Raw genomic sequence first — 13,425 nt, 5'->3', positions numbered from 1 at the left:
GGAAATTTGTTATAAAAACAAATGACATTAAAGTCCCTACATAACTATCCCTAAAACCACTCTCTTTGCCACGAATAATACAAATTCCTTTCTCTGTATTAGCTGCCCTGTTCACAGGAGCTACTCACCAAGTTTTAGTAGCCAGCCTTCACGATCTGGATTGAAGAAAGTATGAGTGAGGTCATTTCCGTCATCTTCAGGGATTTTAAAGGGTTCATTTTTTATGCTCTCGTAGAGATTCTGGGACAAAAGATTACATCATATATGTCTCTGACGCTATCAACATTGTTCCTTTCACCCTTTATCTTTAGCCCTTTTCCTTTTTAAAGAATGATTAAATTTGAAGCCTACTGGATAATTAGGACAACAGGATATAAATATATGAAAAAAATATAAAATGCCAGATGATCTCTTGTCCAACATAACCCCCTAATTCAATATTTAAAACCCACCATCCCTTTCTCAATTGTTTACTTCAGTCTCTATGCCACTTGGCAATGGAATTCAATCCTTTCCTCCAAGAAACAAACCCATTCCAAAGTCAACAAATTCTTCTGATCCAAAAAAGTACTGACTAACAATAACTCCTATTGGAGAAAGCAGCATGATATAGAGAACAGGATAGAGTAATGGGCCTAAAGTCAGGAAGCCCAGAGTTTACATCCTTCCTCAGACACTTAGTAGCTGTGTAACTTTGGACAAATCACTGAACAGCTCAAACTCTCATCTGTAAAATGGGGATAATAATAGCAACTAACACAAAGGGTTATTGTGAGACTCAAACGAGCTAATATAGAGAGAGCACTTTATAGCAACTTTTAAGTGTTATATAAATGTTAGTTATTACATCCTTTTAAAATTGGGACACTGTCTTCCACACACTCACCCTGAGCAGCTCTTCCGGTAGATCCCCTCCATCATTAATTCCTCGATTCATGCCAATGAACCTCTCCACTGTGGGCTTATCTTTGACATTGGGGTTATGGAGACTGGTATTCAACATGATGATGGCAAAGGAGAGAACATAGCAAGTGTCTATAAGAAATAAAACAGCAAAAACATTGCAATGCTAAGAACAGTCACTTGTCACATAGGGAAACAACGATAAGTAACCAATGGAATCAAGAATTTAAAACTCTGATCCCAAGAAGAGTCTCTCAAATTCATTCCAAAACTTCTAATCACCCTGGAAAAAGACAGGCAACTGACGGAGCTACATGACAAAACTGATGAGATCCTGTGTCATTGTTTGATATCTGAAGGTATTCCATACATCCAACACCAGAACTACAAAGGGAAAGGTGAAATGTGAAAGGCATTCTTGCAGCCCCTACTTGGTGGCAAGGAAAGAACCTACCAAAACTGCCTAGAAGACATGTGATTAGTGACTGCTAAAAGCCTTATTTACCTGTGGATTGAAAGACTCCATTATTGCATTGACAATATCGCTGTGCAAATGCCTCCATCATTCGATCAATCTTCTGTGCCTCTCCTGGAAGACGAAAGCTCCACAGAAACTGCCTAGATAGTGGAGAGAATGTCTGTTACAGTGTCCTCAGAAGGCAATTTTTTTTTCTCTATATTTCAGAACCTCCAGTAACATTTTATATGAGAGAGTGATAAAATGATCTGTTTGGCTTCATAAATTCTATCCTGAAGTACTGGACAGATCCGTTCCCTTCTCTACATTTTAGACATATTGGCCAATCCTATTTATGCTAATATAATAACTGATTTGTTCTGATAATAAGTATGAGGAAATGGGAAAAACTGTACAACATATTACTGGATAGTATAGAAATTTAGTACCTATTGAATGCCCGGCAAGGCATTTAGTTAACTGGAAGCTCCCTCCATTTCATGAACTAACAAGTAATGAATACCAATGCTACAAATAAGGACTTTAAAATACCCTGAAGATCTCAACCAAAAACTGTACTGGAATTAGACCTTTATCACAGATTAAAATTATTACCTCCAATCACCTATACATAACATTGATTTCTAACAACTTAACAACAACTTAAAAAATATATATTACTATACACTCATGATCTCTAAACTACATGGAACAAAAATCCTTCAGACTGTAGAAACTTAAGAGGAAGTAAGAAAATCACATGGGAATCAGATGAGGTATGTGTGTGTGTGTTTATGGCTCATACACACATATACCTCATGTCCATACATACATGCATACATATGTGTGAGTGCACATGTATATGTATGTGTGTGTGTATATATATATATATCTCTTCCCTGTTGGACTCTATGCTTAAATCGATTCTATTTTACATTAAGTATAAAAGAAGTATAAGAGAAGAAATGGCAAGAGAACAACTTGTTCTAGGACTATTTTTATCTGAACTCAAGGAAAAATGAGATGGTGATGATGGTGGTGGTGGTGGTAATGGAGATTGTGGATTTGTTGCATGTAACCAATAGTGATATGTCAGGAGGAAGCATGTATTTTCATCACACTGAAAAAATCTTCATTTCTAAACTGTATGGAATACAAAGATTTCAAAGATATCAAGGAAGAAATTAACACCAAGTAGGAAGGTGAATCCCTGTCATCCTGTGTGCTAATATAGTTGTCCATGTTTTCAGTGCATCTACAGAAGATAAGCAACATCTCAATACTCTTATTCAATTACAAAAAAGTCAACTTATCCACTTGTGTAATAATTTGTAGGTTATTAAATATAAAATAATGACAGTGCAGCAACTTGTCTTTGGACTGTTTCTACCTAAAATCCATCAAAAAGAATGAGAAGTATAGATTAGAGTAACAATAGTTATATTTTATATTGGCCTTTAAGGTTTGCAAAGCTCTTTATATACATGATCTCACTTAAGCCTAATGAAAGCCATGTGAGGCAGGTAGTATAGGTATAAAACATCAGAAAAAGGGAAAATCAATATTGTTTGACTGGAAAGGGTAACTCCTTTCATCAGACTAATAAACAGAATCAGACCACATATTTCCTTGATTATAAGCAAACTCAATATAGGAAAATCCTGATTTGTACAAAATAAAATTTCCAAAATTATCTACAAGAGTATTTTTTTTTTTCAAATAGGAATCAAGCCAATTGATGAGATCCAGCCTTCAGCTGGCTGAAATGATAATGGTAAGGCAAGTAACCAAGAAATGATGTCATTCTTTATGCCCAGATGGTGAAAATTCAATATAGCTTTAAAAGTGACTTGGGACAATCATATAAAAGAATCCCAAGATTACAGGTGGAATTTACAACCAGAGTAGATTTTTCTTTACAAAATGAGATATCTATTTCTCCACTTTCTAAAGATATGTGAAAGCTTTTCTTCGTTAAAAAAAAGAAGACATTAAATACACTTGTATTTCCATAATTTGAAGATGAACAAATAAGAAATCCTAGTTATTTTTAGCTATTATTTTATAAAATTTGCATGTTTGTTTCAATCATTATATATATGCAGCCCCTGGAGCTGGGACAGTATGCACTTAATAAATAATTGCTTAATGATCTAAGAGCAGTATTAATAAATAAGTTAATTTTTTGCCTCACAGATTTGGCAAAGAAATTGGGTCTCTCTCTTCCCTATTCTTCCTTTCCCTTTCTATCTCTCCTACCTCTCTCTTAATTTTCCTTAACAAGAAATAATTTAGCTTACATTTGTCATATTTATGTAATAGTATTATGTTTTCTTTTTAAAAATGGAAGGCAGTATGGTAATAGAAGCAAGAATATTGAATTAGGAATCAGAAGATCTGAGTTTTAATTCCAACTCTGCTTTTAACTATCTGTGTAACAATGAATATGTTTCATCACATCTATAAACTGAGGGGTGGGAGAGACTAGAAAGCGTTGTCTAGTTTTAAAACTCAATGAGTAATATATTTCTTTAACAAATTAGTTTTTTTTTAAATTTATGTGATTCAATTTTTGAATGAGTCAGAGTCCTACCTGGATAAGGAAAAAAAAATATTCACCTCTTCTATAAATATAAAGTTCTTCTAGACCATGTAAATCATGAATCAATCTACAAAGTAACCACTCTTTAAAATGATGCTATTTGAATGACATCTTTCACAATCCCCTTAACCATCCAAAAACTTTCAATTAAGTCCCAACAGATTAATGCCTCTTTTTTTATTTTATTTATTTTTTTATTTTTTAGTGAGGCAATTGGGGTTAAGTGACTTGCCCAAGGTCACACAGCTAGTAAGTGTTAAGTGTCTGAGGCCGGATTTGAACTCAGGTACTCCTGATTCCAGGGCTGGTGCTCTATCCACTGCGCCACCTAGCTGCCCCAGATTAATGCCTCTTGGATGCCTCAGGAAAATCAATTTTAAATCAGAGATTTACTAAAATACTCTATATGATATACAACAGAAACTTTTAAACAACAATCACTTGATTCCAAAGCTGCCTTTCATGTCTTCCAAACTATTTATCTCTGGTATACTCACCGTAATGCCTGGACAAGATTAAGATCTGTGAATTCATGCAACTCCACAAAAGCATGAAGGACTTGGATGTTAAACTCATCTCTATCAAGGTTAATTAAAGAAAGACAAGAGAAGGGAAATTAAAAGGCATAGTTTATCACAAGATACAATTCATCTTAGCTTCCCACTACCCTCTTGGAGGCAAAAATCCTTTTAAAATGGATATTCTCAGAGATTAACTCCCTTTGGATCAGAAACTAAAGACGCTGCCTTAGAATTTTCACAACTTGGAAAAGAAAAATCAGATTTTCCATTTAAAGTCGGCTACATTCGATATATTTTGTTACCTATGACATGATATTATAGAATCTCAGAGCAGGCAGGTACTTTGGAGATCCTACAATCCAAAGGTAGGTTTGAGAGCAGGGCTCCCAACTCAAATTCTCTCATTTAAAGTTTGAGAAAGTTACAAAAGTATAGTTTGGGGAGGGAAATAATCTGTTTTACTGCATACCTCTTTACCACTCTTTTCCACCACCCCCAAAGTCAGGGCTTTATACCTTTCACCCAGGTAGTCTCCAATGGCGGTTTTGTTGAGCCCTTCACCTTTGTACAGGAACTGTGCGATATCTTCACAAGTGTTCTTTAGCAAGTCATTCTCTATTAAGAACTGAATCCCCTAGAATATCACAAGAAAAAATGCCAATAATTATAATAAGCTTTAAATACAGTCTCTCATTTGATCCTCATAACAATCTGTAAGGAAGTCACTATAGATATTTCCCATGGGTTACACAGCTAGCAATAGTCAGAAGTAGAATTCAAACCTAGGCCTCCCCTTACTCCAAGATCAGTGCTTCTACCACCCCACAGTGTCCTTTATTCAATACATCTAGAAGGAAAAAGAACAGGAAACAAGTGTGACTAAATTGAACTTATAAAGATTCAACAACTATTCCCTAATTGAAAACAAGAGAGGCTCAGTCATCAGAGTTCTCTATCAGATGCTAGGCATAATAATAAAGGGATGACATTAATTTCTACAGGGTCATCAGAAATTTAAAAAAAGCTCAAGAGGACACTTTTAGATTCTTATCTAACGTCTTCCCTGAAAGACTCCATCCAAAGTACTAATAACCATGACTGAATCCAATTTTTCTTACCTTTTTGGGGTCCATATTGAACTTTTTCCTGCCCATGGCTACCTGTTTGTTCCTCTGCATGTTTTTCCTATAAAATAATCATCACAATGATTTATTAGTGCTCTAAGGATAATAATCATTCCAAAGTTCATAAAAATGAATGTATATCCAAAGACCCAGTACCTAGAGAAAACTCATTTAAGCAGATAAGAAATGCAAATAAGTGAAATCTGACTTCAAAATATTAACAACAAATTCAATGACAGTATTCAGATTGTTGTTTTTACATTTGGTAAATCTCAAAGAAACTTCAAATCTAGGAGGGGATAAGGATATTTGGGTATACAAGTTATTTTCTTCCATAACAATGGTTGGTTTAAGTTGCGTTACACAGGTATTTTCAGTCAAAATTTGTATTTAACTTGGAATGATGAAATGTAGACATCAGTGAGACTATTTAGAGGGAATGCAGGAAATGTATAACTAAAATAAATTTAGATGCATTCCACGATGTTTCTAAGATGAATCCTGTAGTCTTACAAAATGCATATGGATTTAGTCTAGAGATTCTAAAAATGATTCTTAATGTAAATTGCAATTGAAATTCATGAGAGTGTTAGGTTTTTTATTATTAATTCATGTGTGTGCTTCTCATAACCCAATGTTTAATGTATGTTTGAAAAGAAGGCTATAAATAAAATGTAGACTAAAACAGTTAAGGGAGAATAACAGAATCTTAGGGATGGAAAGTATCTCAGAGATCATCACCCTTATTTTACAAATAAGGAAAGTGAGGCTCTAGACTTGCCAAAAGCAGCTAACTAGTGGCAAAACGAGAAAGGACCCACATTTCCTGATTCCCAGGCCTACAATAAATTTATCTTTCTTTTATCCATAAATGAAATAGCATAATTTTGGTTTAATTAACTGAGAAAGACTAAAACTGGTCCCATATTGTCTTACTCCATGGCCTTTCTATAGTTTGTCCTCACCTTGTCTAAAATGTTGTACCACTTCCTTTCTATCTCACAAAAGCTCTAGTTTCCTCCTAAACTCCATTCAAGTACCATTTCCTATAGAAAGCCTATTCTGATCCTTTTAGTTGCTGGTCTGTTTGGTTTTTTTGTTTTGTTTTGTTTTGTTTTTGGTGAGGCAATTGGGATTAAGTGACTTGCCCAGGGTCACACAGCTAGTAAGTGTCAAGTATCTGAGGCCAGATTTGAACTTAGGTCCTCCTGAATCCAGGGCTGGTACTCTATACACTGTGCCACCTAGATGCCCCTCAGGTTTTCTTAATGTGTTACCTGTAGGAATGCTTTAAAAACCTCATTTTATTGAACATTTATCTTTTTTTCATGAAAAGTTTGCTTCAGGTTTTCAGTATATGTCACCTTAAGTTGCATCTTGAGCTTCTTTGCTCTTCAGAATACATTATTCCATTCCTTCCTATGATTTATTGTGGGTGCAGAATCGTTTTGTGTTATTCAAATTTATTTTCCTTTATACTCCTTTCTTTTCCTCTTCTGGCCACTTGCAGAATTTGTTGTTTGTCATTGGAATAGTTAAATTTAAACACCACATGTCTTGAAGTTAGCAGCCCAGGTGTTTTTGTTTTGTTCTGGGTTGGGTTTTGTTTTCCTGGAAGCAATTTGCACATTTGTTGAAACGGTAATTTATTTTATATTCAGAAATTCTGGGCAGTTTTCTTATATTATTTCTTGCATTATGATGTTTAGGTTTTTTGACTTGTCAAATTCTTCTAGGAGACTTATAAGTCTTACAATGAATGTCTCTATTTATCCAAGCTTTAAGAGCAACATGCCTTGCTTATATAGTGATCATGTTTTTGCCTAACATTATTGCTTTTTGCACCATTTCTTCGAGACTATCCTTCTGTGTATTTACATTTCCAATAAATAACTCTTTTTTTGGTTCTTTGATGAGGTTTGCTACCATAGATTCAAGTTTTTCTAATCTGCTGATTATTTGTGCTGAGCAGGCCATAAATTCTGCTTTTACAATACTTCCTTCTCTTTTAAACCATTCAGAAACATCTTGTGGTTCCATGGCCTCTTGGAAATTCATGGGGTCCTCTGCCACATTATGTACTGATTCATTTTCCTTTGTCTTGCAATAATTATTAATAGATGTCTGGATTCATTTAGCTAAGTTAGAGGCCGCATCCCCTTCTGTTATTATCATCTTCCCTTTTGGCTTATCTGCTTATGCTCAATGTCTTAAACTGCATTTTTACCTTGACATCTTTGGTAATTTTAATATTTTTCCTTAGATTCGCATTGTTTACTTTCTAATTCTCTCCTCTAGGTTGTGGTTTACCTGGAGGCTGGACTCCAAAACTGTTTTAACCTCATCCCATGCTGGTGAATTCACATTTTGCCAGCTTCAACCTCTACCCCAGGTGACTTCTGGGAGGAAAGAAGTGGTCACAACTGGATGCTGGTCCCTTTTCCTGAAGGCCTAGTGGTGTGTCATACACAAGCTGATGCTCTGTCCCAATTCCCTCCCTTCCTTGGTTCTCTGGCTTAGCAATGTTGTAGTACAGAGTGCTGCCATACTGTCATCCAAGCCAGTGCTGGCTTTTGTCTTTTCATTTTCCATGGCAGAAAGGGAATGATGAGAGTGGAAGTTGGGGCAGGGGAGTCGGGGGGGGGGGGTGGCCCTCGGGGGGAAGTAGAAGGAAATGAGGTTAGAATTGAATTCTGTTTTGTACAGTGCTGTTAGAGTATGATAGCCAATGGAAGAGGAGATGCTGAGCACGTATGTTAGAGATTAACCTTCTCTGCAGTTATTTCATCAAGTTATTACACCTTGTTAAATTTCTTGTTGTTTTAGACTCTACAGACAGCTAACATTACTTTATTTCTTCTGCATAATTCTTATTTCAGAGAGGTTTAAGAAATCAGGAGGATCAGAGAAAGTGTCTACTCCTCTATTTTGTTGGTTATATAACCTTTCGCTCCCAGATCAATATGGATTGCTCCATATCCGCACCAGCAAACATTCCAGTTTCCCTTTATATTCTATATTTCCCTATTAGAATGTAAGCTCCTTGAAAGTTTTCTTATATTTATATTCCCAGTACTTAGCACAGTGCCTGGCACATAGTAAATACACAATACATGCTTGCTCGCTCTATCTGTCTGTCTATCACAGTAGGAAAATCATTTGAGTTCACACATTCAGTAACATATACAGTTTTTCCTGGTAAAAATAAGATGAATGGGCAACTAGGTGGCACAGTTCAAATCTGGCCTCAGACACTTGACACTTACTAGCTGTGTGACCCTGAGAAAGTCACTTAACCCCCGTTGCCCCACATAAAAAAAAATTAAAGATGAAGATTATATCTAGCAAATTTACTTAGGAATATATATATCAATTAAGTGGTTCTAATAATATTTTGGACATTAAAGGATTGGCAGTTTTTTCCACATTAGAATGGACAGGTCCAACACTGAATGAAGTATGTGCTGGGCCCTCCTAGTTCAATTGCTTTTTTGACCTATGCTGGAATTACTATGTTACTGCAGAATTCTGAATAGGACTCAAAATAAGTAAATCAAGGAAAAAGTTTGCTTATTAATTTGTGTCCTAAATTTAGGAAGAAATTTCACCACTATTGCTATTAAGATTATCAAGTTAGTAAGAAAGCCATAAAATCGGTTTTGAATATGTGCTGTGTAATTACCTACTAATTTTGCAACTTGGAGTTGTAGTTGCATAACCCACAGTTGCTAATCTCTATTAATTGTCTTACTGTTTTCAGAGCTAGTTCTGATGATCTGTAAGTTTTCAGTTCTTCAACTGTGGTATGAAAATAGAAAATAAAAAGTGAAATATCTCATGGGAAAACAACTGATCTGGAAAAGAGATTGAAGAGAGATAGTTTAAGAATGATTACACTACCTGAAAGTCATATAAAAGAGCCTAGACATCATATTTCTTTTTTTTCTAAACATCATATTTCAAGAAATTATCAAGGTTTGTAAAACTTCTATGTTATTCTAGAACCAGAGGGTCAAATAAAAATGGAAAGAATCCATTGATAACCTTCTGAAAGAGATCCTAAAATGAAAACTCCCAGGAACATTATAGGCAAATTCCAGAGCACCTAGGTCAAAGAAAAAATATTGCAAGCAGTCACAAAGAAATAATTAAAATATCATGGAGTCACAAGTAGGATAATACAAAATTTAGTGGCTTCCACGTTAAAGAATCAGAGGGCTTGGAATATGATGTTCTGCTGGCAAAGAAGCTAGGATTACAACCAAGAATCTTCTACCCTACAAAATTAAGTATAATCCTTCAGGGGGAAAAATGGACATTTAATAAAACAGAAGACTTTGAAGCAATCCTGATGAAAAGACCAGAGCCAAATAGAAAATTTAACTTTCAAATACAATACTCATGCATAAAAGGTAATTAGGAAAAAGAAATCAGGGGGATTCAATAAAGTTAAACTGTTTATATTCCTACAAGGGAAGATGATACTCATAACTCCTATGAACTTTCTCATTATTAGGGCAGTTAGGAGTATACATAGAGGACACAGGTGTGAGTTGACTATAATGGGATGATATCCAAAAAAAATAAAATGAAGGAATAAGAAGGTGGGACACACTGGGAGAATGGGGATGGGAGAGTTAGAATGGGGTAATTTATCTCACATAAAAGAGGTGCAAAAGAGCTTTCCAGTGGAGGGGAAAATGGGGTGTGGTGAGGTGGTAGGCAGTACTTGAATCTTACTTTCATCAGAACTAGCTCAAGGAAGGAATAACATACACATTCAGTTGAGTATAGAAATTTATCTTATCCTACAGAGAAGTAGGAGGAGAAGGGGAGAAGGGAAGGAAGGGGATGATATAAGGGAGGGTGGACTGGGGGAGACAGTGGTCAAAAGCAAACCACTTTTTGAGGAGGGACAAGGTGAAAGGAGCAAGAGAGGATAAAAGGGGAAAAAATAGGACAAAAACTGCTGGGAAAACTGGAAAGCAGTATAGTAGAAATTAGGGTATAGAACAACATCTCACACCATGTAACAAAGATGATACCATAAGCAATTAGTGAAGCATGGAATGGTTTACCTGTCAGATCTATGAAGAAGGGAAGAATTTATGACCAACAAGAGATAGAGAGCATTAATGGATATAAAATGGATAATTTTTATTACATTACATTAAAAAGGGGTTGCACAAACAAAACCAATACAATCAAAATTAGAAAGAGAGCAGAAAACTGGAAGAAAAATTTTACTACAAGTTTCTCTAATAAAGGCCTCATTTCTCAACTATATAGAGAACTGAGTCAAATTTATAAGAATTCAAATCACTCCCCAATTGATAAACAGTCAAAGGATGTGATCAGGCAGTTTTCAGAAGAAGGTATCAAAGCTATCTATAGTCATATGAAAAAATGCTCTAAGTCACTACTACTTAGAGAAATGCATATTAAGACAACTCTGTGGTACCTACCACCTTACAACCATCAGATTGGCTAATAAGACAGAAAAGGAAAAGGATAATGTTGATAGGAATGTGGGAAAATTAGGACACTAATGCACTACTGGTAGAGTTGTGAACTGATTCAACCATTCTGGAGAGCAGTTTGGAAGTATTTTCAGAAGGCTATAAAACTATGAATACCTTTTGACTCAACAATACTACTACGAGGTCTATATCCCAAGGGCATTTTTTTAAAGGGAAAAGGACCTATATGCACAAAAATATTTCTAGCAGCTCTTTTCATGGTGGCAGAACTGGAAATTGAGGGGATGCACATTAATTGGGGAATTGCTGAACAAGTTATGGTATATGAATGTAATGGAATACTATTGTGCTATATATAAGAAATGATAAGCAGGATGCTTTCAGAAAAACCTGGACTTAGATGAATTGATGTAAAGTGAAATGAGCAGAACCAAAAGTATACAGTAACAGTAACATTTTGCAATGATCCATTGTGAATGATTTAGCTATTCTCAGCAATACAATGATCCAAAGCAATTCTTGTGTGTGTGTGTGTGTGTGTGTGGCGGGGGGGGGGGGGGGTTGGCAATGAAGGTTAAGTGATTTGCCCAGGGTCACACAGCTAGTAAGTGTCAAGTGTCTGAGGCTGTATTTGAACTCAGGTCCTCCTGAATCCAGGGCTGCTGCTTTATCCACGGTGCCACCTAGGTACCCCGATCCAAGGCAATTCTGATGGACTTATGATGAAAAATGCTATCCACCTCCAGAGAAAGAACTGATGGAGTATGAATGTAGACCAAAGCATACTTTTTTTTCTGTTTTCTTTCATAACATGACTAATATGTGTTGCATGACTGTCATTTAAAACCCATATCAAACCGCTTGCCTTCTCAAGGAGGGGGAGAGGAAAAGAGGAAGAGAATTGGGGAACTCAAAATTTTAAAAGAAAACTGAGGGGCAGCTAGATGGCACAGTGGATAAAGCACCGGCCCTGGATTCAGGAAGACCTGAGTTCAAATCCAGCCTCAGACACTTGGCACTTACTAGCTGTGTGACCCTGGGCAAGTCACTTAACCCCCACTGCCCTGCAAAACAAATAAAAAAACAACAACAACAAAGAAAACTGAATATTAAAATTATTTTTACCTATAATTTGAAGAAAATAAAATATTTAAAATTTAGAAAAGTCTATGTGTTTTGTTCAGTTCACATTGCCTAGAGTATTACAATTCCTTTTGAATTCATCTCCTAAAGTCTCTCCCCAATCCAATCCGTCCTCCATTTAGCTGACAAGAGTGTTCTTTCTAAAGTATAGGTCTGCCCATATTATTCTCCTCCCCATTTCTATGGCTCTCTGTTACCTCCAAAAACAAATATCAACCTTTGTGTTTGGCATTTAAAGCTCTTCATACCAGTCCCTTCCTACCTTTCCAGTCTTATACTTTTTATTCCCCTCCACAAACTATATGATCCAGCTACACTGATCTACTGCTCCTTATACAAGACAAGCCATCTCTCATCTCTGTGCCTTTCCACTGGCTGTCTCCCATGCCTGAAATGCTCTGCCCCCATCTCTGCCTCTGAGTTGCTGTGACTACCTTTAAGACATCTCAAATCCCACCTTCTGCAGGAGGCCTTTTCCAGTCCTCCCAGTACCTTCTCCTCTGAAATTACCTTCCATCTGCACAGTGCATATCTTCTGTGCACATAGTAATTTATATGCACACATACAAGCGCATGTGCACGCATACACACACACACACACACACACACACACACACACACACACACACACACACACACACACACACACACACACACACTAGAGTCGGAGCTCCTTGAGGAAAGAAACTCTCTTTGTATCCCTAATACTTATTAGTACTGTTCCTGGTGAGCACTTTATAAATGCTTATTGACCGACTAGCACACTCACCTCTCTTCTGTGGATCCCAGGCTCTCAATTTCATTCGTCACTTCTGCTATCTCATCCTTCAGACGCTGGGGGGAAAAAAAAAGCCATAAATAAGATGCCAAGAAAAACCATAAACCAAACTAAAACATCTGAAATCTCATGCTGAGAAATTTCTCCAACTTAAAATCAACCTGAAGATGACTGAGCCTTATCTCATAACTATCAGATCATCAGAGGTTCTAAATGCAGACACAGAAGAAGGTGCTAATGCTTCCTTCTTGCAGTGACCTAATTCTCGACCTTATACAGTGCCATGTTAGATGAAAAAAACTTACCTGAAAAATAAACACACATGACCAGTACTCTGACACATTCTCCTCTTTTGTACAGTAAGACATAAATGAAAATTCTCTTGACTCCATTATTATAAAGAGAAGTTAGTAATAC

The 13,425-nt window shown here is 36.2% G+C and overlaps 1 protein-coding gene across 5 annotated transcripts in view; it reads right to left on the bottom strand.

The window, feature by feature from the left end:
- The window catches only part of CYTH1 (cytohesin 1), a 179,207-nt gene that overhangs the window by 30,880 nt on the left and 134,902 nt on the right, over positions 1-13,425 (bottom strand). For 4 of the 5 annotated variants that reach the window (XM_044001780.1, XM_044001781.1, XM_044001782.1 and 1 more), the window contains 7 exons: positions 13,000-13,064; positions 5,602-5,668; positions 4,999-5,117; positions 4,460-4,540; positions 1,409-1,521; positions 887-1,035; positions 128-240 (listed from right to left, as the gene is read on the bottom strand). In XM_044001780.1, the coding sequence (XP_043857715.1) occupies positions 128-240; positions 887-1,035; positions 1,409-1,521; positions 4,460-4,540; positions 4,999-5,117; positions 5,602-5,668; positions 13,000-13,064 (707 nt within the window). The remainder of the gene's footprint in view (positions 1-127; positions 241-886; positions 1,036-1,408; positions 1,522-4,459; positions 4,541-4,998; positions 5,118-5,601; positions 5,669-12,999; positions 13,065-13,425) is intronic. The other variant, XM_044001778.1, reaches the window with a different exon arrangement.

The sequence above is a fragment of the Dromiciops gliroides genome, chromosome 4, assembly GCF_019393635.1.
Source record: "Dromiciops gliroides isolate mDroGli1 chromosome 4, mDroGli1.pri, whole genome shotgun sequence".
Classification (NCBI taxonomy): Eukaryota; Metazoa; Chordata; class Mammalia; order Microbiotheria; family Microbiotheriidae; genus Dromiciops; species Dromiciops gliroides.
Note: the sequence above shows the minus strand (reverse complement) of the source record. Positions and strands in the feature narration are given on the sequence as shown.